General features: G+C 41.3%; 1 protein-coding gene across 1 annotated transcript in view; it reads right to left on the bottom strand.

Annotated features, from left to right (window-relative positions):
* Positions 1-26,089, bottom strand: part of dcaf12 (DDB1 and CUL4 associated factor 12) — an 84,068-nt gene that overhangs the window by 16,953 nt on the left and 41,026 nt on the right. Inside the window, exons 6-8 of the mRNA XM_048534345.2 lie at positions 25,229-25,294; positions 18,413-18,575; positions 3,233-3,420 (exon numbers count right to left, since the gene is read on the bottom strand). Coding sequence (XP_048390302.1) covers positions 3,233-3,420; positions 18,413-18,575; positions 25,229-25,294 — 417 coding nt within the window. The remainder of the gene's footprint in view (positions 1-3,232; positions 3,421-18,412; positions 18,576-25,228; positions 25,295-26,089) is intronic.

Raw genomic sequence — 26,089 nt, 5'->3', positions numbered from 1 at the left:
AGAAAATCCTGAATTAGTGAAGTATAGATTAGTTTCAAGTTGCTCAAAAAGCAAATTAAGTCTAGAGTCATCGAGTTTTTCAAAGTTTTCTTTTTCTTCTAATTCTTTATCTTTGGCATCGAAATGCATGTTAAACAATCATAATCATCTTTTTCCTCAATTACCTCTACTTAAAGCATAAAATTTCTACAGTGAAGTTGTCACTGGATGTCACAAGACAGGTTGACGAGGGTCGAGCAGTGGATGTGGTGTACATGGACTTCAGCAAGGCATTTGATAAGGTTCCCCACGGCAGGCTCATTCATAAAGTCAGGAGGGCTGGGATACAGGGTGATTTGGCTGTCTGGATTCAGAATTGGTTGGCTGACAGGAGGCAGAGAGTGGTTGTAGATGGTAAGTATTCTGCCTGGAGGTCAGTGCCGAGTGGTATCCCACAGGGCTCTCTTCTTGGGCCTCTGCTCTTGGTAGATTTTATAAATGACTTGGATGAGGAGGTTGAGGAGTGGGTTAGTATGTTTGCTGATGACACAAAGGTTGGAGGCACAACATCGTGGGCCGAAGGGCCTGTACTGTGTTGTACTTTTCTACGTTCTACCTAAGAAGCAGGCCATTTGGCCCATCAAGTCCACCTCCCCTCCAAAGAGCTTCCCAGCCAGACAAACCCCTTACCCTACCTCTGCAACCCTGCATTCCCCATAGCTAATCCACCTAATTTACACATCCCTGGACACTATGGAGCAATTTAGCATGGCTAATCCAACTATCCTGCACATCTTTGGACTGTGGTAGGAACCTAGAGGCCTTGGAGGAAACCCATGCAAACACAGGGAGAACGTGCCAACTACAACACTGACAGTTGCCCAAGGTTGGAATCAAGTCCTGATCCTTGGTGTTGTAAGGCAGCAGTGCCAACTACTGAGCTATTACACCATCCCTTATTGGTAGGTTTAGAAATAATGTTCAGAACTCTTCCCCATGTCTGATGAGCAGCTTTCACTCTGTTTTTGTATATAAATATATGTCCACAAATGCAACTTTTTTGAGGCACTTTGAAGTTATAATCTCTGGTTTCTATTATTATACATTTATAAATCTGTTCTTAAATGAGATCTAAAACCGATCAGCTTCCATGGCTTATAAGCTTTCCTTTTCATTATACTACACTGTGATCAGTTTTGTCAATCATTTCAATATCCTTGTCTGCAATACATCCTTTATGCAGCCTGGTACAGAAAATTTCACAGTATTGTTACTATGATCTGACAAGTCCATAATGAAGCTACAGACCAAGCTCTGTGAACTTCTAACCAATTGCACAAGTTACAAGTCTTTGTATGTTATAAGCTTTTCCAATGGCTCTGACTCGCAGCCTGGATTTTAAAGCTTACACCTATTTATCTGCAAGGCTCACTGCATGACATTTAATTTCATTCATCATATGCAATGAGCCACATCTTTCCTACCCCAGTATCCACACTAATACTTCATATTATTCAATATTAATTTTCATTTGCCATTTAATATAAATTACACAACTAAAATACATATTTTTATGAATTTACTGCATGCCAGTTTCTTCTTCTCTCTCTATTCTGTATCATCACCTCTTCTTCACCATTTTATACCAGGATTTGGTTACGCATATAGGTTGGGAGACAAAAGGATGCAGTTGCTGATATTTATCGGATTCCACTCCAGACACTGCTGACTTCATCCCTTCCCCAGTGTGAGACATTTTAAAACCTCAGATTATTGGGTTAGTGACAGCTGGTATTGCTCATCTCTCACTGCTCAGTGGTGGTTGGCTTTCTTGAACTCTGCAATGTCTATAGTATTCCTATAACCTAAGGAAGGAAGTTCTATGATTTTAAGTATGGAAGATCTAAGAGCAGAAATAGATGTTATGAACCTACTCCAACATTCAATTAAATCTTGGCAGATCATCTATCTCAACTCCATTTTCCCAACTCTTCTCCACATTTTTGATTCTCTGCAAAATCAAAATAAAAACTCTCTCATGCAGCCTCGAGCACACTCAATGGAGTACTCGTAACTTTGGAAAACAGAATTTCAAAGGTTCACAATCCTTCCAGTGAATGAAGTTTTACTTCTTAATTCAGTCACAGGATTCAGGTATCATTGGTTCGGTCAGCATTTATTGCCCCATCCTAATTGCCCAGAGGCAGTCGAGTCAAACACACTGCTGTGGATTGAAGTCACATGCACCCCAGACCAGGTAACAATGGCAGATTTTTCTTTTCCCCCTCAAAGGACTTTTGTGAACCGGATAGGTTTTCTTAAAAATCACAACCAATGGTGGTTATTGAGCTAGAATTTAAATTCCACTAGCTGCCATGATGAGATTTGGACCAGTGTCTCAAGGGCATTAGCTTAGTCTCTAGATTACTGGTCCAGTGATATCACCACTTACACAACTAATTTCCTCTAATCGCCTGCATCAATCGTTAAAGCTTACATGGATGACATACGAATTTACAAAGTGTTTCACACACTTTGTACCAGCTCTGGACCCAGTGGTAGCACTCTCAACTTGCAGTTAAAATATTGACTTCAAACTCCTAAATCATAGAACTACAGAATCCCTGCAGCATGGAAGCAGTCCATTTGGCCAGAGTGCACATGGATCCTCTGAAGAGCATCCCACCCTATCTCTGTAACCCCATATTTCCCAAGGTTAATCCAACTACCTGCATGTCCCTGGACACTACGGGCATTTTAGCATGGCCAATCCGCCTCACCTGCACGTCTCTGGAGTAAGAGAGGAAACTGAAGGACTTGAGGAAACCCATGGGGACATGGGGAGAATGTGCAACTCCACACAGGCTCTTTCCCAAGGGTGGAATTGAGCCGGGTCCCTGGCACTGTGAGGCAGTAGTGCTAACCACTGAGCCACTGTGCTACACCTAGACAATCTAGGTTGATGTAGTAGTGCAATGCTTTAGAGAAGTCAATATGTTAAAATGAGGTTCCAACAATCCTCAAATGGGTGTAAAAGAAGCCATGACACTATTCAGTGCACAGCGACAGAGGCCTCTCTTATTGCTCGGCCAATACTGTGCCATCAACCCTGTTTTTAACAATTATCTAGCGATGAATTAAACCATTTATCTTTATGCCGAAATGATCAAGTACTTCGTAAACCCTACGGAACCGGTATTCTAGGATTCTTCACATCTTGCATTTAATGGAAAAACAAAATCTCCCAACTTACCAACCAACCCTTCCCTGTTGTTAACTTTAATATTTCTTCACAAGACTTGAGTTTCAGCTTCTCGCTGTAGTGGTTTGCTTGACACAACCTTTCCATGAACTTCTGAGCTCTGATGTCATAGAAAAGCAGAGAACCTTGTCCTGTTCCTACTGTTATAATGTGTTCATAAAAGCTTACGGATCGGATACCTGTTTAAAACAAAACAATTTTTTTTAACCGCTTATTGTCTTCCTTCTCAACTTCAAAGTAGCATTTGGATTTTTTTCTTCACATGTGAAAGCATTTCTGTCATAAAATGTACAGATGCAAAAAATGAACAGAGTGGAAATTAAAATTCTTTGCAGAACTACAATAATACAGTAGTCAAAGGAAAGGTGAAAACCAGTAAAGATGTTAACTTTAAAATTTCTTCACAAGACTTGAGTTTCAGGTTCTCATTGTAGTGGTTTGCTAGACACAACCTTTCCATGAACTTCTAAGCTCTGATGTCATAGAAAAGCAGAGAACCTGGTCTCATTCTTTGTTCCATCTTGGCTTGAATCAGGAGGATAAGTACAAAATAATAGTGTCACAAATTACTGTTAAATTGCATAACAGAAACTAGATGTAGGGGGCATAGCCTCAAAATAAGGGGGAACAGATTTAGGACTGAGTTGAGGAGGAACATCTTCACCGAAAGGGCTGTGAATTGTGGAATTCCTTGCCTAGTGAAGCAGTTGAGGCAACCTCATCTAACATTTTTAAGGCGAAAATAGATTTTCTTATCAGTAAGGGAATTAAGAGTTTTGGTGAGCAGGTGGATAAGTGCAGCTGAGCCCATCAAAAGATAAGCCATGCATGATCTCAGTGAATGGAGGAGGCGGTTCAACAGATCAGATAGCCTACTCCGGCTCCTACTTAGGTCATGCTGTTATGTCTACTTTGAGCCAAAAGTTAATCTGTTTTTAAAATGAACACAAGTAATCTTACAAAATAGTTCCCAGAAGTCACAACTGCACTCATGAATCAGTTGGTATTAGGGCCAGGCTGCACTTGTCTCAGGAAGAAATTAAAAAGAGACTGTTAGAAATCCAATTATTATTTCCAAGGGTTAAAATAACTCTGGACGATTATTCCCCTCAACACATGAATAGCTTTTCCTATCTCACCAAAAATCTGACAGGGTGAAAGCTTCCAAGCTCAAGATTGAGACAGTTAAAAATACAATTCTTTGACAAAGTACCAAGGATGATTCTAGGCTAAACAAGTAATAATTCACAGGCCCAAGCTAATTCTCTATTTTGAAAAACACTCACCATACTCAAAAACACTAATTCTGCCTTTTTCTCACAGCTGCAGCCAGACCTGCTGAGTTTCTCCAGCAATTTCTGTTATTGTTAATTCACTGGAGAGTTTAGTTTGAATCCCACCATAATGTTTAGAGAAATTAAACCTCAATAAAAATCTGGAATAAAAAGCTAACCTGATGGTGACTACAACAACTGCCGATTGTCACAAAACCCAACTTGTTCAATTGTAACCTTTACAGCAGAGAATCTGTCATCCTTTCCTTTTCTGCCCTACATTTGACTCAAGATTCACAGCAATGTAGTTGACTCCTGACCATCCTCTGGACAATTAGAGATGACAATTCATCTCACAAACAAATAAAAAAGCTCCATAATAATCTTGGGTGGATCCAGTTTTAATGGTTGCACACCAATGTTTAAACTAATTACACTGTTGCTTTTACTTAAATAACTACAATAGTAGTTTGCAATAAATCAACCTTTACTTTGTTTAAAGCATAAAGCTGCACTGTTACTTTCAAATCCAATCACACTCAAAGGGAGTTGAAAATAACTTCATGCAAATTCATAATTCACAGACCACTCTGATGCCTGGTTAATGCAAAGTCAGTAAAATAGAAACACAGAAAATAGGAGTAGAGTCTAATGGGCCTGAGTCTGTACCAACATTCAATATGATCATGGATGATCATTCAATTAAATTCCTGTACCCGCTTTTCCCCCATACCCTTTGATCCCTCTAGTGCTAACAACTGTTTGGAGGGATGGATTGGTGAGTTGTGGTTGTTGTTCTGGTATTTGGCATGCAATTGCTGAGCAGTGAAAAGCATGCCCATAATTCCATGGTTTTGTCAGAAGCCACAGTGGTTCTCAGAAAGGATTTTCTCCACAACTGGGAGTTGGCACCGAGTCAGGATTTGGGTGATGATCTTCCCCAGCGAAGGAGACAGGAATATTCCTTGGTAGCTCCTATATCCACTTTGTTTCCTCTCTTGAAGAGGGTGGCAACAGCAGCATCCCTGAGCGTGGCAAGGATTTTTGTCATAGACTTTCAGGAACAGTTGATGGAGATCACATGTAAGCTCTGCTGTTCCAATTCTCAAAACCTCTGTTGGAATCCTGTCTACCCCTCAGCTTTTCAACTCTACATGCATCTAGCAGTGGTTTCAACTTCTGCCTGACTAGGTGGGCATCCAAGATCATCTTTGGTGGAGAGGTGGGAACGTCCTCAAGCACATGCTCACTGGCATTCGGATCATGGCTTATGAATTCTTTGAACTGTTCGCTCAAAAGGTGCCAATCTTACTCTGTACTGGTGTGAGGCCAAGGGTATTGGGTCCACATATGACGTCACCGGTACTGAAGAAACTCCAGATGCTGCGCTTGTCAGCAAGGGACTTCTTAGTTTTCTCAGTTCATTATTCATTCTTGATTCCACTTTGTAATTGACTTTGCTGTTTGATGAGTTCTCCTCTTTTGTCTCGCTGGTGGTGTTGCTTTGCCTGGCATGGTGAATTTTTCTCTTCTTGTTAATGAGGTCTTGGATGATGTGGTCATTCTTGTTGATTCTTGTATCCAATGGTTTCTTCACAGCATGAAATGATTATTGTCTTAAGCTCTTTCCAGGTTTCCCCAAGTCCATTAAAATGAACTTTATGGAAATTTTGATAAAAACATGGATGAAGGTTTGCTAGTCTGCCTGGCTGTTGAAGCCACTCAACATTAAGCCTTATTTTATGAACTGTTTCTTTGTCTCCAGCTGCTTCTGCTGGCATTTAATGGACAGTGAGGTGCAGATGAGCCAGTGAAATGTCTAGCAGTCACCTTCACTAATCATTGCCTTGGTAATGAGGACAGCCTTTAGGTTTTGGGATTAAATGATGATGCTGATTCAAAGACATTTAGGCAGACTTGAATAAACAGGGAAATAGAGTGATACATGCAACATATGGGATTAGTTTAGAATGGCATCATGGTCAGCACAGACACAGTGAGCCAAAGGGCCTGCTCCTGTGTAGTACTGTTCTACATAGTTAATCAGGTGCCAGTGTTTTGATTGTGAATACCTCCAAGAAGTCTTGGACTTTTTGGCACAACAATGTGTTGATGACCAGCTGGTGTTCCGCACATTTGGTGAGGGGAACCCCTTTGGTTCCAACCCTGGCACTGAAGTCTCCGACAAAGATAATTTTATCTTCCTTAGGGATGTCAGTGAGTATGCAGCCCAAGGTAGAGCAGAAGCCTTTTTTGACCTCAGGTATGTCATCACAGGTTGGAGCAGAGGTACTCATGATGATTGTGATGTAAGCGGAGAGACATGAGGCAATCATTGGTGCCAACGGGAGCTCAGAGTTGGTTGACAAGTTTGTTCTTCTTAACATATCAATGCCATCAGTCTTCGGTTGATCCTCAAGTTTCCCTCTTCAGAAGGTGCAAGCACATCTCTTTGCAGCGATATTAATGCTGAAGTGATCGAGCTCACGGGCAACAAGGGTAATTCTTCATTTGTGTTGTGTCTGAAGAGGGTCTTGAATTCCCTTATGTAGACACCTTGTACAGGACATCCTTTAATGTAGGAATGCTATTGCACATCAACAGATACAGGTCCTTGACAGAAAGTAAATACGTTCCTTATCACTGCAACTAGAAACAACTGACGATTTCCCTGCTGCTGCAGTCTTTGATTTCACCTTACTATCTTCCACCGAGATCGCCACTGAGGACCTGTTTTGAGGATTTGTATCTGTGATAGACCACCTAAAATGTACCTCAAATAGCAAAATGCACTCAAGGCATCCCACAAATTTTTCAGCAAATTTTTTCCCACATATTAATTTTACAGCAGGTTACCAAATCTTGTTCTAATTCACAAGGGACCACAATTTGTTACTTTTACCAATTTAATCCTCAAACTCCCTCACAAGAGTCATGTTATCATGCTCTGCCTCAATGACTGCTCCTGTTCTGGTTGGTCACTAACAACCACAGTATCCACCCTAGAACTTAGAACATAGAACAGTACAGCACAGAACAGGCACTTCAGCCCACGATGTTGTGCCGACCATTGATCCTCATGTATGCACCCTCAAATTTCTGTGACCATATGCATGTCCAGCAGTCTCTTAAATGACCCAAATGACCTTGCTTCCACAACTGCTGCTGGTAACGCATTCCATGCTCTCACAACTCTCTGTGTAAAGAACCCGCCTCTGATATCCCCTCTATACTTTCCTTCAACTAGCTTAAAACTATGACCCCTCGTGTTAGCCATTTCTGCCCTGGGAAATAGTCTCTGACTATCAACTCTATCTATGCCTCTCATTATCTTGTATACCTAATTTCCTTATTTTTTGTATGCAGCAAGCTCGCTGCTGGAATTATCCCTTTCAGGTGCAGTTCATTTAATTCTATGTATTAATATTAATTCTATTTCCCTAACACCCTATTTCCTTTGTTACACTCCTCTGGATTTTCAAATTGCATTTCAGTACTCATTCACATGCATAATTTCAGCTCTTCACCGACAGCTAGTCCTTGGGTTTTTTGGGTTTGAGTCTTATTCAGTTATATCAGGCAAGTTTTGCTGGCAAATTTTTTAGACTTGACACATTGTTGCATTCAAATATTAATGACCACAGGGTTCTTCTGAGCCCCTGACAGATTTACCCAATTCAGACCCAGTGCCCTTCCTACTTTCTCAACAGGACTTCTTCAGAGTCTTGTACTCCTAACACTACAGCTAACGAAAGCACTCCTAATAATTTGTGTCTTTTTCTCATTCTCCCTGCCTGTCACATTTGAACTCTGATTCTCTGAACTTTCAATAATGACCTATCAAAAACATCACAGTCAGTTCCACTGCCATTTCTGGCCAGAATTTAATGTTGCTACCAAGCAACTCTTGGAACTAGCTGTTCCACAAATATTACCAATCTCTCTGAAGAAGGGTCTAGACCCAAAACGTCAGCTTATGTGCTCCTGAGATGCTACTTGGCCTGCTGTGTTTATCCAGCTGCACGCTTTGTTATCATAGATTGTTGGCTTGTTTGGTACAAAAAGATACAAATAGAGGATTTCAGTACAACTAATAATTTACTATTTATACAAAGTGCAGTTATGCTTAAGATATTACAACTGGCATGAATACAAATACTTATTTTTCGCTGAACTGCTCAGCTTTCCTCTGACAGCCATCTGACCAAATTCCAAGAAAGCCAAGTCAGATACGAAGTAAAAATTAGAAGGTTAAGCACTTGGCCTGAGCACAGTTTCAAGGGCCATATTTCTTGAGTCTTCTGGAAGGCTCTACTTTCAAATCTCTTCCATTTGTACCCCCGGTTACATGCATCCATTTAAACAGGAGTGTCCTCAGCAAAGCCATCTTAGGTCAGAACTCTGCCGGTTCAAAAATTCTGAACTCTGGACTTTTGCATCCACAACATTGCTACTGCAACTTGTTTACTACAGCCGTTGAACTCATTGTTAATACAGTCTTTCAGTTATCAAGTTTTACAAAACTATTCAGCCTGTACATAGAATTAACTGAACTGCACCTGAAAGAGATCATTCCAACAGCGAGCTTGCTGCATACAAAAAAGCCTACAACTGAAGGGACAGCAGAGTGGCTCAGCAGTCAGCACTGCTGTCTCTCAGTGCCAGGGAGCTAGGTTTGAAGCCAGCCTCTGGCAACTATCAAGTGTGAAGGCTGCACATTCTCCCCATGCCGACACAGATTTCCTCCAAGTGTGCCAGTTTCCTCCCACAGTCCAAAGATGTGCAGGTAAGGTGGACTGGCCATGTTGTTTTGACCATAGTGTCCAGGGATATTCAGGCTAGGTGGATTAGCTATGGAAAATGCATGGTTATAGGGATAGGGAACAGTGTGAATCTGGGTGGGATGCCTTTGGAAAGTTGGTGTGCACTTGACTGGCCAAATCAACTGCTTCCACATAGTAGAGATTCTAGGATTCCAAAATGCTGCTCAAGATCAGAGTCACACCGACAGTCTACTCACCTTTATAATCTTGGATTCTTTCATAAGATGTGGACCTAACCGGGTAGATTGTATTTAGTGCCCATTCTTAACCATCCTTGAGAAGGTTGTGGTGAGTTGCCTTCTCAATCACTACAGTCCGTGGGAGACAGATAAGTCTAGTGTTCTTCATGTATTACATCCATCTTCCATTCAAGTTGAACACATAATCAAGGTGCTCCAGAAATCATCACATGGAGGAACATGGTTCTTAAAGGATCAAGGATGTCACAAAGTAGCTACAGGGCATCCTTCGGAGGGTGTAGGATCAGCCAGAAATCATTGCCCACACTATTACCCATTGAGAGGGAAAAAGAATTACAGATTTCAGGCAATATGGTAGGAAGTTAAAAAGCAGGTCATCAAGATCAGTAATTTTAGGTCAGGCCCAGTACCATGTGCTGGTGAACATAACAGGAGGATTGATCAATTGAATACTGGAAAAGTGATTTAGGAGGGAAGGCGTCAGATTTCTGAGGATTTGGGAGTGGTTTTGCAGAAGATGGATCCTTAATCAGTTTAAGGGATTATACCTTAAATGGAACTGGGAATATGCAGAAAGATTTGCTGGTGCTGTAGACATAGATTCAAACTCCTCGGTCAGAGGGATGGGAACTAAGGTATAAACCAAATTGAAAGGGAACGCAAGTTAGTAACAGGAAGTCATAGAGATGGCAGGGAGACTCGAAGACAGGACAAACAAAGCTGAGCACAGAGTGTGATTCAAAAGGGGAACAATGTCAAGACACAAAGTTAAGGGCATCCTACCCAAATACATTTGTAACAAGTTAAGTGATCTAAAGGCACTAATAGAGATACATGGCCATTAATTGCCATTACAGAAACATGAATGCACGGTGGGAACTATATGTTCAAAGGTATTCGACTTTCAGGAAGGATAAACAAGTGAAAGTGGAGTTACGCTAATAGTATCAGATGGGATCAGTAGATTAAAAAGTGCGGGTCTCAGATTAGAAAAACAATGTATGGAATCTGTTTAGGTTGAACTAAGAATCAATAAAGGGGCAGTAGACAGTGTTCAAAGCTATTTAAAAGCCATCAAAATGTAGTGGTAACCTGAGGTGTGGTGTAAATCTGTGGAGCATGAGCAATAATCATCTGCATATACCTAGGTAAAACAACTGAGCGACAAAGCTTTGGAGAATGACTTTGTGGATTGTCTTACAGATGACTTTCAGGAGCAGCAAATAGAAAAACCGACTACAGGACTGGTTATTTTGGATCTAATATTTTATAATGACAAGTGACTAATTATTAACCTTGTAAAAGAACCTTTACGATTTGGGGTGACAACATGATAGAATTTTACATCATGTAGATCAATCTGAAGCAAGTGTATTAAATTTGACGGAAAATTATGAAAGCATGGGGCACAAGTTGGATGAGCTTGATCGGGAAAATATGTCATGACTGTATATAGGCAATGGATGAATTAATCCTATTACATGACTTACAGCAACTACGCATTCTTTCAAGATGCAAAAACTCAAATAGGGTCAAACATCACTTTACAAAGAAAGTTCAGGATTGTCTAAGATTAAAAAAGGTCTATAAACTTGCCATAAATAACAGCAATTTTGAGAATTGAGAAGTTTATAGAATGCAAAGGAAGACCAAGAAACTCACGTGGCAAGGGAAAATAGAATACAAATGCAATTTAGCAAAAGGTATAAAAATGGATTGTAAAAGCTTCTATTCATACACAAAAAGGAAATGTTTGGCTGAAAGAAATGTGGGACCAATACAGATACAGTCAAGAGAATTTACAATGTTAAATATGGAACTGGCTGAGAAGCTAAATTATTACTTTGTGTCTGTTTTCATTGAGGAAGATGCCAGAATTCTCTCAGATCTCCAGTCCAAAGTAGCTGGGCAGTATGAAGAGTTGAAGGGAATTCGCATAAATAAGAATACTATACTGGTGAAAGAAATGGGGTTTCACATTGTGGAATACCCTGATGGTTTACATTCCAGAGTATTGAAGATGGTGGTTATAGAGATATTTGATAAGCATATGGATAATGATGGGATAGCGTAGGGGGGAGGGGCTTAGATTAGTTCACAGGTCGGCACAACATCAAGGGCCTGTTCTGCGCTGTATTGTTCTATGTTCTATGTTGATGATGTTTGTGATGATTTTCTATAATTTTATAGATTCTGAAATGGTTCCTGTGGATTGGAAGACAGCAAATGTCTTCCAACTATTCAAGCAGAGAGCAAGAGAGAAAACAGCAATCTACAGACACGTTGGCCTGACATCAGTGTTAGGAAAATGCTGGAATCTATTGAAGGATGTGATAAATAGACATTGGCTTGATAATCTGATTGGCCATAGTTAGTAAGGATTTGTAAGTAGGAAACTGTGTTTAATGAACTTGGAGTTTTTGAATGAAGATGTTACTAACAATGTTGAAGAAGTGGAGTTGATGCATGTAATATATTTGGTTTCTCAGAAGGTTTGTGATAAGGTCTTCCATAAGAGGTTGCTTAGCAAAATTCAAGCACATGGCAAAGCAGGCAATGAACTGGCATGGATTAAAGAACAGCAAATAGATGGAAAACAGATTTGGAATAAATGGGTTATTCTCTTATTAACAACTTGTGACTAGTTTGGGTACTGCAAGGATCAAGTGTTAAAATATATGTAAAAATTATCTGGACATGGGGACTAAACATAATATTTTCAAATTTATGGATGATACAAAGCTAAGAAGGAACGTGTGTTGTCAGGAACAGCTTCAGAAGGATTTCAACGGGCCTAGTGAATGGGCTTGAATGGCAGATGGAACATAATGTGGAAAAAAAAACAAGGACTACATGCGGTTTTGGTATCCATATCTCATGCAAGATCTTCTTTTTATAGAGAAAGCATAACAAAGGCTCATAAGACATGTACCAGGTTGTTAGGTTTGTCCAATGAAGAGAGATGGAGCAAATTGGGCCTGTATCCTGTAGAGTTTCAAAGAATGAGAAGTGATCTCATTGAAACCTGTAAAATACTTGGAAGAAATAGACAGGGTAGATACAGCTAAGATGGTTGTGAAGTCTAGAACTGGGACACAATTTAAAACTAAGGGGAATGCGATTTAGGACAGAAACCAGGAGGATGTATTTCATTCAGATCTTTGGATTTTGTCTACCAGAGGGCTGTGTAAGCTCAAACATTGAACATACAATAGAAAAATGTGTGAGTAAACAGCACTGAAATACTTGATGAGCCATGACCGTATTACATGCAGAAGCAGACTTAATCAGCTGAATTGCTATCTCCTGTTCCTAAGTTCCTTTCTTCTGTAAAAATAAGGAATAATCTGCTCCAACATAGAACATTACAGCACAGTACAAGCCCTTCGGCCCTCGATGGTGTGCCAACCTGTCATACCAATCTCAAGCCCATCTAACCTACACTATTCCATGTGCGTCTATATGCTTATCCAATGATGACTTAAATGTACCTAAAGTTGGCGAATCTACGACCGTTGCAGGCAAAGTGCTCCATTCCCTTACTACTGTCTGAGTAAAGACACTACCTCTGACATCTATCCTACATCTTTAACCCCTCAATTTAAAGCTATGCCCCCTCGTGCTCGCCGTCACCATCCTAGGAAAAAGGCTCTCCCTATCCACCCTATCTAACCCTCTGATTATTTTATGTCTCAATTAAGTCACCTCTCAACCTTCTTCTCTCTAATGAAAACAGCCTCAAGTCCCTCAGCCTTTCCTCGTAAGACCTTCCCTCCATACCAGGCAACATCCTAGTAAATCTCCTCTGCACCCTTTCCAAAGCTTCCACATCCTTCTTATAATGCGGTGACCAGAACTATACACAATACTCCAAGTGCGGCCGCACCAGAGTTTTGGACAGCTTCACCATAACCTCTTGGTTCCGGAACTCAATCCTTCTATTAATAAAAGCTAAAACACTATATGCCTTCTTAACAGCCCTGTCAACCTGGGTGGCAACTTTCAAGGATCTGTGTACATGGACACCGAGATCTCTCTGCTCATCTACACTCCCAAGAATCTTACCATTAGCCCAGTACTTTGCCTTCTGGTTACTCCCACCAAAGTGCATCACCTCACACTTGTCGGCATTAAACTCCATTTGCCACCTCTCAGCCCAGCTCTGCAGCTTATCTATATCTCTCTGTAACCAACAGCATCCTTCGTCACAATCCACAACTCCACCAACCTTAGTGTCGTCTGCAAATTTACTAACCCATCCTTCTACGCCCTCATCCAGGTCATTTATAAAAATAACAAAACAGCAGTGGACCCAGCACTGACCCTTGCGGTACACCACTAGTAACTGGTCTCCAGGATGAACATTTCCCATCAACTACCACCCTCTGTCTTCTTTCAGCTAGCCAATTTCTGATCCAAACGGCTATATGTCCCACAATTCCATTCCTCCGCATTTTGTACAATAGCCTATTGTGGGGAACCTTATCGAATGCCTTGCTGAAATCCATATACACCACATCAAACGGTTTACACTCATCTACCTGTTTGGTCACCTTCTCAAAGAACTCAATAAGGTTCGTGAGACATGACCTACCCTTCACAAAACCGTGCTGACTATCCCTAATCAATTTATTCTTTTCTAGATGATTATAAATCCTATCCCTTATAACCTTTTCCAACACTTTACCAACAACTGAGGTAAGGCTCACTGGTCTATAATTACCAGGGTTGTCTCTACTCCCCCCTCTTGAACAGGGGAACCACATGTGCTATCCTCCAGTCATCTGGCACTGTTCCTGTAGACAATGATGAGTTAAAGATCAATGCCAAAGGCTCGGCAATCTCCTTCATGGCTTCCCAGAGGATCCGAGGATAAATCCCATCCGGCCCAGGGGACTTATCTATCTTCACCCTCTGAAGGATTTCTAATACCTTTGCCTTGTGAACCTCAATCCCACCTAGTCTAGTAGCCTGTATCTCAGTATTCTCCTCAACAACATTGTCGTTTTCTAGAGTGAATACTGTTGAAAAATGTTCATTTAGTGCTTCCCCTATCTCATCTGACTCCACACACAAAACTTACCACTACTATCCTTGATTGGGCCTAATCTTACTTTTGTCATTCTTTTATTCCTTAAATACCTATAAAGAGCCTTAGGGTTTACCCTGATCCTATCCGCCAACAACTTCTCATGTCTCCTCCTGGCTCTTCGGAGTACCCTCTTTAGGTCTTTCCTGGCTACCTCATAGCCCTCAAGTGCACTAAGTGAGCCTTCACATCTCATCCTAACATAAGCCGCCTTCTTCCTCTTGACCAGAGGAAATGAACCACAGATCATTAAGTGGAAGCAGCACAGGGGTCAATCTACCCAATAATGATCACAATCTGATTCTAAGTCCTAAATTTTAAATCAATCGAGATTGCCATCAGTCAATCACATATCAAAGTAACAGATCAGAAAAGCAGAGTTTAATCACAAAGGGACGAGGAAAGCATGATTGTAGGTAAATTAGAATAAATAACCTTGATCAACAAAGGAGATACAATCTGATGACCAACAAAGTTCTGAACAACTATGTTCCTCTAAAAATTAAGATTCAACCAGACAATAGTGCACAATTATACATGAATAACAAGAGATGGATAAAGCTACAGTGAAAGAACAAACATATAAATGACAATCGTGAATATTGATAAATGATCAAATTAGCCCCACAGAACATGAATCATGATTTCAAAATCTTTACACAACTTTTGTCGTCTTTGGGCATTCTAGCATCAATGTGATCTATTGTGGCGCAAATTTAATGTACACATGCTAAAATCTTGGGTATAGTCAGATGTTTAGTGCAGCTAATAGGCTCAAACGTTTACAGTACAGGCCCATCGTGCCCATTCAGGATGATAATTTTGGTGGATTTAACATTCAAGACATTTGGGTCCCTGTTGAAGAAGATGCAATGACAATAAAAACACCAGGTAGCAACTAGACAAGAATTCCAGAGGCAAGATAAGAGTGACTGCCCTTGTCATAAAGACAATGCAATGAAGAAATAAGTAATTTCTAAATGGATATGGATCGGGAGGTGAATGCGCCAATATTTGGCAGATCGAGTTTAATGTAGATAAGTGTGAAATTATCCATTTTGGTTGGAAGTGTAAAAGGCAAATGATCTAAATAGAGAGAAAATTCAAAAAGGTTTGGTGCAGAGGGATCTGGGTGTCTTTGTGCATCAATCGCAGATACAGCAGATAATGAGGAGGGCAAATGGAATTTTGGCATTTATTGCTAAAGGAATGCAGCATAAAAATAGGCAAATTGTTGCTTCAAGGCATTGGTACCTCTGAAATTCTGCACACAGTTTAGATTCCCTTACATGATTAACTATACATGTAAAGTAGTTCAGAGAAGGTTCACTAGAGTAATTCCAACAGTTGTCTTACGAGGAGACAATGAGCTTTGTAGGTTAATACTCGCTACAGTTTGGAAGAGAGGGGAGATGTAATGGAGATATAAAAAATGTTTAAGGGATTGACAAAGTAGGTGCAGACGGATGTTTCCCCTTGTGGGACAATCTTAAAAAAAATTCAAAAATCTTACAATTTTCCTCTCAGGAGTGGCTGACTTAAAACTGAGATGAGGAGGAATTACTTTGCTCGAGGGGCGATGAATATGTTAAATTTACTATCCCAGAGTGTGGTGGACTCCAGTATATGATTAAATTTAAGCAACTAGATTTTTAATTACGAATGGGTTAAAAGGTAGCAAGCAGGAAAGTCGAGTTGAGTCCGAGATGAGATAAGGTATGATCGTATCTAATGGTGGAGCATATTCTTAGGTCTGCAATGCTGCATTTGACAAAGTGTGGCATCAAGGAGCCCTCGCAAAATCGAATCAAAAGGAAACTGGGAGAAAATGCTCCATTCGTTGAAAGATATACCTGGCACAAACGAAGATGACTGCAACCGTTGCAGGTCAGTGATTTTAGCCCAGGGCATCTCTGAAGAAATTCCTCAGTATTGCCGAAAGCCCAAACCTCTTCAGCTGCTTCATCAATTACCTTCTTTCCATCATCACATCAGAAGTGAGATGCTAGCTGATGATTGTATAACACTCAGCACCATTTGCAACTCTTCAAATACTGAAGCAGTCCATGTACAAATATAACCAGACTTGGACAATATCTAGGACAACAAAGTGTAGAGCTGGATGAACACAGCTCAACACTTTGCCGTCTTGGATTCTCCAGCATCTGCAGTTCCTATTACCTCTTGGACAATATCTAGGATTGGCTGACAAGTGGCAAGTAACATTCACAAATAACATCTCCAACAAGAAAATCCAACCATCATCCCTTGACATCCAATAGCTTTATCATCACTGAAACCCCCAAACATCGGAGGTTACCACTGTCCAAAAACACAACTGGACCTGCCATTTAAATACAATGGCTACAAGAACAGGTCAGAAACCAGGGATCCTGCAGTGAATAACTCACCTCCTAACTTCACAAGCATGTGCAATATCGACAAGGCATAAGTCAGAACTATGACAGAATACTGTCTACTTGCATGTTTGACTGTACTTTCAAGAACACTCAAGAGCCTCTACACCATCCAGAATAAAGCAGTGTACTTACTTGGTACAACATTCTCAAATATTCATCCCATCCCCCACTGATGCCCAGTAACAGCAGTGTATACCATCTACAAGATACACTGCAAGAACTGATCAAGTTTCCTCAGACAGCACCTTCCAAACCAAGGGCAGCCAATACATGGTGACACGACCACCTGCAAGTTCCCCTTCCAAGATACTCACATCCTGATGGAATTATATCACCATTCCTCGTATTACTGGTTCAAAACACTGGACTTTCTTCTCTAATGGCATTACGGGTCTACCTACAGCATGTGGACTGCAGTGGTTCCAGAAGGTAGCTAACTGCCACTTTCTCAAGGGCAACCAGGGATGGGCAATAAATGTTCGTCCAGACAGCAACAAGCCCATCCTATGAATGTAAAAATAAACAATCTGGTCTCACATCTGTTGATACAAAAGGGCCCTCTCCGCTTTTGATTAGGTGGATGCAATTGTACATTGAAACTAGTAAGAGCATGCACCTACACCTCTGATGTACAGAAAAATTAGTACCTTCATGGTTTAGGACACAGGTTCAAATCACATCATGGCTGATGATGAAATGTGAATTCATTAAAAGTGTGGATTTAAAAGTTGCTCCAGTGGCAACTAATGTAACTAATGTCAATTGTCCACGTAAACTTCTCTGGTTCACTAATGTTCTTTAAGGAAGAAAATACACCGTTCTTACCTGATCTGGCCTACATGTGATGACATACCCACAGCAATATGGTTGGCTTTTAACTGTCTGAAATGGTCTAGGAAACTGCTCAGGTTAAGGACAACTTAGAAATAGACAACAAATGCCAGCCTTGCCAGTAACACCCATGTAAAAAAGTTGTTCAACAGCTAAGATAGTACTAACTTGGTTGTTTTTTTCAGAGCAGAAGTATGTTAAGTTATTGTACAAATTTAAATAATCAAGATGGACATGTGCCTTGTGAATATCTTAAAAATATCAAGTCCAGTAGCACTCTTGTCAGCATACAGAAGAGTGCAGAACATCTCGCCAACAAAAAAAATATAATTTTTTACAAAATATTTCATCTTGATAACTTCACTCGTATCTGGATGAAGAAATGTAAAATGCCAATATTCTATACATTCATTTTATTTCAAGAAAGAATAGAAGAAAATAAATGAATGCCAGTGGATCCAGAAAAAAAAGGACTACGCATTTAGCCAACTAAGCCACAAGTAAACAACATAGCTTCAGTTTCTTCCAACTTACCACTGCCCCGCTCCCTGGAACTGACTGATTTTACGTAGCTTTGAGGTTGCCTTGGATCAAGGAAAGAAACATGTGCTTGCGACCCCACAGCATATACAGACCACTCTTGTCCATATGCCAAGCAAACATTTTCTCGACAGTGTGGCAACTTGGTAGACAGCAACTTGAATAGAAAACACATTTAATTTTATTCGAAGCTGAATTTTACAGGTTGCTAAATTTCTTTTATGCTAATTCCATATAAGCTTACATGGGTTACATGAGGATCACTGTCACTCATTTTGTTCAGAGGGGTAGGTAGTATGTGTAAAGAAGTCATTTAACAAAGTGTCACGCCAAAGGCTGCTACACAAGATAAATTTGCTCTGTCATTGCTAGAGGGTTGGAGTTTAAAAACAGGGAGGATATGCTGCAGCTGTATAGGGTCCTGGTGAGGCCACACCCAGAGTACTGTGTGCAATTTTGGTCTCCTTACTTGAGAAGTGTTATACTAACACTGGCAGGGGAGTGCAGAGAAGATTTACTCGGTTGATTCCAGAGTTGAGAGGGTTGGATTATGAGGACAGACTGAGCAGGCTGGGATTACACTCATTGGAATTCAGAAGAATGAGAGGAGATCTTATCGAAACATATAAGATTATGAAGGGAACCGCTAAGGAGGAGGCAGGAAGGTTGTTTCCGCTAGCAGGTGAAACTAGGACTAGGGGGCATAGCCTCAAAATAAAGGGAAGCAGATGTAGGACTGAGGTCAGGAGGAACACTTTCACCCAAAGAGTTGTGAATCTGTGGAATTCCCTGCCCAGTGAATTTGTTGAAGCTACCTCGCTGAGTGTGTTTAAGATAAGGCTAGACAAATTTTTGTACAGTAAAGGAAGTAAGGGTTATGGCGTAGGGGCAGGTAAGTGGAGCCGAGTCTCAAAAAAATCAGCCAAGATCTTATTGAATGACGGGGCAGGCTCAAGGGGACAGATGGCCTACTCCTGCTCCTAGCTATTTTGTTCTTATGTTGGAGCTGATAAGCTGGGGACCAAGCTTGGGAGATGCAACGGGTAGATGATGATCGAGCAGCATTGTAACTAGACTGTAATCTAGAGATCCAGATGACACACTGATGATCTGGGTTGAAATCCCAGCATAGCAGTTAGTAGAATCAGAATGCATTAAACATCTAGAATTAAAATACTAATGATGTCTCTGTAAACTATTGTGAATTTTTATAATAATCCATCTGGTTTACTAATGTCTGTGAGAGAAGTAAACTGTCATCCTTTCCTGGTCTGGTATATATGACTCCAGATCCACAGCAATGAAGCTGACTCTTAACTGTTCTCTGTAATGGCCTTGTGAGTCACTCAGTTTCACCAACAGTTAGAAAGGAAAGAAAAGACAAGGAACTGGATGGACCATTTGGCATTGACTAAGATACCAAAAATGATTATGATAATGACTCTGCAAAGTCCCCCTTAGTACCATACCAAAATTGGGAGAGCCATCACTCAGACGAATGGTGCAACAGCCCGAGAGTCATACTCACAGAATCAAACCTTACACACAATGTTACAAGCAGCATCACTGGGTTTGTCCCGTCTTATTGGCAGGGCCAACCAAGCGGAGGTGGTGGCGGCGCAGTGATATGCTGTCACGAGGGAGCTGTCATAGGAGTCGCAATATTGACTTGGGACCCTACGAAGCCTCATGACATCTGGTCAAAGAAAGGGTAAGGAAACCTCCTGCTGATTTCCACAGACTGTAACCCCTCAGTTGACAGATCATTCCTCCTCCACATTGAACTGCAATTGGAGGAAGTACCGAGGGTAGCAGGATTGCAGAATGAACACTGCACGGGAACTTCAATGTCAAATACAGAGACTGGCTCACCAGCGCCATGAATTACTGAGCAGATCGAGACTTAAAGGTCATAGCCACTAGTCTGGAGGTCTGCAACAGGTGATGAGGGAACCGCCGATAGGTAAAGCATTCTTTACTCCATCCTCACCAATCTGCCTGCCACAGATCTTCTCGCCATGATAGCATCAGTAAGTGGATGGTCCTATTGGAGATGAAATCCGAACTTCACTACAGCAATTGGGAATTGGGGGAAAACTCTGCTAGTTGGAGTCATACCTAGTACAAATGAAGATGCTGCAGGTCAGTCACCTCAGCTCCTGGTAATCTCTGCTGCAGTTCCACAGTGCAGTGTCCTCAGCCCAGCCATTTAATCATATAGAGTTGCCCAGCATGGAAAAAGACTCTTTGGTCCAACTTGTCCATGCCGGCCAGATCTCTTAAATTATTTTGGTTCCATTTGCCAGCATTTGGCCCATATTCCTCTAAGCCCTTCCTATTCACGTACCCATCCAGAGGTCTTTTAAACGGTGTAATTGTGCCAGCTTCCACCACTTCATCTGGGAGTTCATTCCATACACGCACCACCCTCTGCATGATAAAAGTTGCACCTTACGTTCCTTCCAATTCTTTCCCTTCTCACCTTAAACCAGTGTTCTCTAGTTTTGGACTCCCCTCCCCTGGGAAAATAAGATCAATTATTCACCCTGTCCATGGCCCTCACGATATTATATTCCTCCAAACGGTCATTCCTCAGGCTGTGAAGCCCTAGGGAAAATAACCCCAGTCTATTCAGCCTCTTCCTTTAGCTCAAACCCTCCCATCGTGGCAATACCCTTATACATCTTTTCTGCACCTTTTCAAGTTTAACAACATCTTTCCTGTAGCAGGGAGACCAGAACTGTATGCAGTATTCCTAAAGTGGTTTAACTAATGCCCTGTACAGCTGCAACATGACAACCCAACTGCTATACTCAATGCACTGACCAATTAAGGCAAGAGTACTAAACTGCTTCTTCACTACACTCCATCTTCGGCTGCTTCATCCAGATTTTCCTGCCAATCATAAGGCTATAAGGAGGGTCGTTCTCTGATGACAAACAATGTTCAGCAACATTTGTGGCTCCTCAAATATTGAAGTAGTCCACATCCAAATGCACCAAGACCTGGACAATATTGAGGTTTGGGCTGCCAAGAGCCAAGTAACATTTACACCACAAAGGGTCAGACAATGGCCATCTCCAACAAGATTCTAACCATCACCCCGTGACATTCAGTGGCATTATCATCACTGAATCTCCTACTGTCAAAATCCTGAAGTTACCATCAACCAGAAACTGAACATTAAAGAACCATATGGAGACTGTACCATAGGAACAGGTCAGAGGCTAGGAATGCTGCAGCGTGCATATCTGACCCTCCAAATTCTATTCACCATCCACGAGGCACAAATCAGCAATGTGATGAACAAAGAAGAAAAAAAGAGAACAAAGTAAAATTACAGTACAGAAACAAGACCTTCAGCCCTCCAAGCGTGCACCAACATGCTACCCATCATAACTAAAATCCCCTACCTGTCCAAGGACCATATCCCTCTATTCCCATCCGATTCATATATTTGTCAAGAGGCCCTTTAAAAGTCACTATAGCATCTGCTTCCACTACCTCCCCTGGCAGCGAGTTCCAGGCACCCACCACCCTCTTTGTAAAAAAAACTTGCTGCATACGTCACCTTTAAACCTTGCCCCTGACACCTTAAACCCATGGCCCCTGGTAACTGCTCTTCCATCCTCGGAAAAAGCTTCTGACTGTCCAGTCTGTCCACACCCTTCATAAATCTTTTAGGCCTATGTTAGGTCCCCCCTCCACCTCCATCGTTCCAGTGAGAACAATCCAAGTTTCTCCAACCTCTCCTCACAGTTCATGCCCTCCATACCAGGGCAACATCTTGGTAAATCTTTTCTGTTCCCTCTCCAAAGCCAACACAGCCTTCTGGTAATGTGGGTGAAATATTCCCTTAAAATGCCTGGACAACGCAGTTCAACAACACTCAAGAAACATGACACTGAACTGGACAAGTCAGTCTGCTTGATTCACACCACGTCCATAAACTACTTCTACTACTCTTGTTCAGTAGCAGCAGTGTGTACCATCATCTGCAAGTTCCCCTTCAAGTCGCACATTGAAAATTTAGCGCCATTCTTTCAGGGCTGCTTGCACAAAATCCTACTACTTCTCCCTAATAGCATTATGGATCTACCTATAGCTAGTGGGCTATAGCACTAGAAGGAAACTGCCCAGTATCACCTTTTTCAAGGACAACTAAAGATCAGCCATAAATGTTGGCTCAAGTAACAATGCCCATAACCCATAAATCATGTGAAAAAGTCAGGTGGCAGACAGTTACCTGTACACAGTGTTTCAAGGAACAGTCATACTCCATAGATTAATTGTATCAAATTTAGTCCGTAGTGCGCAGTAAGAGTTGTGACTCTTGCACTAAGTAGGTATTGGAATGCAAAATTTGGCTTCAGAGGAGTCTCAAGAAGTGCCCACTTTCAAGTTTCTCGGCATTCCTTCTGTACAGGGGCACAGACTTTAGGTTGGATGACTGAATGTGGTACAGAGCGCCATGCAATATGATGGAGGGGAATGAAATGACATAGAAATAGGGGATTGTAAGGGCAATGGATACTGTTCTCTGCAGTAAACAGAGTCCTCATGGATCTGTTACCTACAAGAAGCCAAGGTTCTTATTGGGTACAGTCACAACATTACTTCTTGTGAACAGCTAACATACGCTACTTGATATGATCCGTCAATCATTGGATCTGCGGCCTACGCTGGCAATAGTACTGTAATTCACATAACACATTATTTATTTGTGTGCTAGGCAGTACTTCTTGTTGGCTCAACAGCAGTATCCTGTTTCTGGACAGCAATACTTGTGTTGTTACTGCCTAGCAGCAGCATGAAATAACTAAAGAAACTCTTGATTCCCCCTTGTTCCCCTTTTCCTTACCTACCATCCCACCAGCATCCACATCCAAAAGATCATCAGATGCCACTTCTGCCACCTCCAGCAAGAGGCCACCACCAGACAGCTATTCCCCTCCCCTCCCCTCCCTTGACTGGCTTCCACAGGGACGATTCCCTCTGGGACACCCTGGTCCCTCAAGACCTCCCCACAGCCCTACTGTAGCTTCCCCTGTAACCAGCGAAGGTGCAATACCCGCCCATTTACCTCCTCCCTCCCCAATATCCAACAGCCCAACAAAGCTTCCAGGTGAAGCAGCACTTCACCTGCACTTCCCAGAATCTAGTCGACTGCATTCGTGGCTCACAATGTGGTCTCCTCTACATTGAGGAAACAAAGTGTAGACTGGAAGACCGCTTTGAAGAACATCTATGTTCTGCTCACAAGAAAGACTCTGAACTACCTGTTGCTTGCCACTTTCATGCACCACCCTGTTCCCTGGACCGAAGAAGCATGAGAGGTGACTTGATAGAGGTTTACAAAATGATGAGAGGCGTAGATAGTCTGAGACTTTTTCCGAGGGTGGAAATGACTGTTACAAGGGGGCATAATTTTAAGGTGACCGAAGGAACGTATAGGGGAGATGTCAATGGTACTTTTTCACAGAGTGGTGGATGTGTGGAATGCGCTGCTGGTAGTGGTAGTGGAGACAGATACTTGAGAGACTTTTAAGCGACTCTTGGATAGGCACATGGAGTGTAGTAAAATATCGGGTCTGCAGGGTAGATTGATCTTACTAGGATAATAGGTCAGCACAACATCGTGGGTCGAAGGGCCTGTACTGTTCTTTACTGTTCAGTGTCCTCTCTCTGTCTCGGGCTTGCTGCAATGTTCCAGTGAACATCAACGCAAGCTGGAAGAACAACACCTCATTTTCCGCATGGGGACCCTGCAGCCCTCTGGACTCAATATTGAGCTAAATAATTTTAGGGCCTATACTCTTCCATGTCCCTGCTCCCTACCCCCCACACTAGCCCTTGTTACCATATAGCCTGCCATTACAAACCACTGTGGGTGAAGGAAGTTAATCGCTGATAGATCCCATTAACAGCTATTCACCCTCCCAGCCTGATCATGATCAACTCCTTTGTCTATCCAATGACTCTTCTCACTCTTTGGGCTCTATCCTATCATTTACTCCCGACCCTACTCACCTCCCTATTTTCTGCATATAAACTGATGTTGTCCCAGCCACAATCAGTTCTGAGGAAGGGTCACCGGACCCAAAACGTTAGGTCTGTTTTTTCCTTCACAGATGCTGCCCAGACCTGATGAGCTTTTTCAGCAACTTTGCTTTTGTTCCTGATTTAGAGCATCTGCAGTTCTTTTGACTTTTAAAGCTTTAGGCAGCCTTCGGTAGTGGCTGAATATATCAAGTGAATATTTTAACAAAGGTATTCAAAATTACCAAACAATATAATCTGTAATAGATAAGTTTAAATATGTTGCAAATTAACTACTCTTAAAGCATTTGTTTGGGCATAAACTTCATAGAATCATAGAATTCCTCCAGTGCAAATTGTGCATTCTACACAAGTCTTTCCTGACCCTTCTAAGTGTGTACCATCCAGACCTTGATGAGAAAAATACCTTGGTTATATAGCATGATTTCTTTTTCCAAACTCTTTCAGGGCAACTGAGTAAATCTGTAGTGTAATACCCGAAATAAGTTCAAAACGTCTTAAACTAATAAAATTTTTACCAACCAACCAACTTACTCTATTTCCCAACATGTTGACAAACAGAATCCATTTAACTCCTCAATAAATAATTTAACCAAAGGCACTGGTCTTCATTTACTTGACTTACTATTTAGCAACATATCATAATACAAAATAAATGTTTCAACAAGAGACAGCCAAACTGTAAGTTACCAGATTAAATATAATTTTCATGTTATTTTATAATAAATTTAATAAACAAAGGAAATATACCTTTGTTAAGTTGTCCTCTGCTTTCCATAAATGAAAGTAACCATCGAGAGATACTGCTCCAAGTTCCTGTCAAACAGTTAACAGAAATGTTGAGTACAAATCAAACTCATGACTAATTATTTGATGACAGACATGCAAATTAGAGTTCAAATCAATCACAATAATCACATTTCTTTTATACTATGAGTTATCAAAATTTTTGTTCTTTAACCAAGTTTCAGTCTAAGGATTATTGATAAAGTATATGTTTAATCTTTACAAAAATGTAAGTTTTAATTTGCCAATTTGTAAAAGTATTTTCTTTTTATGATACGGTTTAAAGTTGTATTATGTTAACATTATGTTCTATACAGAACATCAAACCTGGACTACGCTCCTGTGGAAACTAATATTTTGCTTCAAAAGGGCCACTCACATGAAACTCATTTCGTTAGTTACCAAAGGGCCTGGTGATATTTGCAACTTCGACAGATTATTTCAAGCTGCCTTAGAAAGACAATGCGATCTATTTCAGACTAAGAAGTGTCAACGCCGATATCTTGAAACCATCCAGAAATAGCTTGAGTAATCTTTTCGGAAACTAAGTCAGTAATGGAATCAAAGATAATAAAATGAGAGGCTGGATGAACACAGCAGGCCCAGCAGCATCTCAGGAGCACAAAAGCTGACGTTTCGGGCCTAGACCCTTCATCAGAGGTCTGATGAAGGGCCTAGGCCCGAAACGTCAGCTTTTGTGCTCCTGAGATGCTGCTGGGCCTGCTGTGTTCATCCAGCCTCACATTTTATTATCTTGGATTCTCCAGCATCTGCAGTTCCCATTATCACTCAGTAATGGAATCAAGTCACACAGGTGAACTTTCT

Source organism: Stegostoma tigrinum, chromosome 1 (genome assembly GCF_030684315.1).
Source record: "Stegostoma tigrinum isolate sSteTig4 chromosome 1, sSteTig4.hap1, whole genome shotgun sequence".
NCBI lineage: Eukaryota > Metazoa > Chordata > Chondrichthyes > Orectolobiformes > Stegostomatidae > Stegostoma > Stegostoma tigrinum.
Note: the sequence above shows the minus strand (reverse complement) of the source record. Positions and strands in the feature narration are given on the sequence as shown.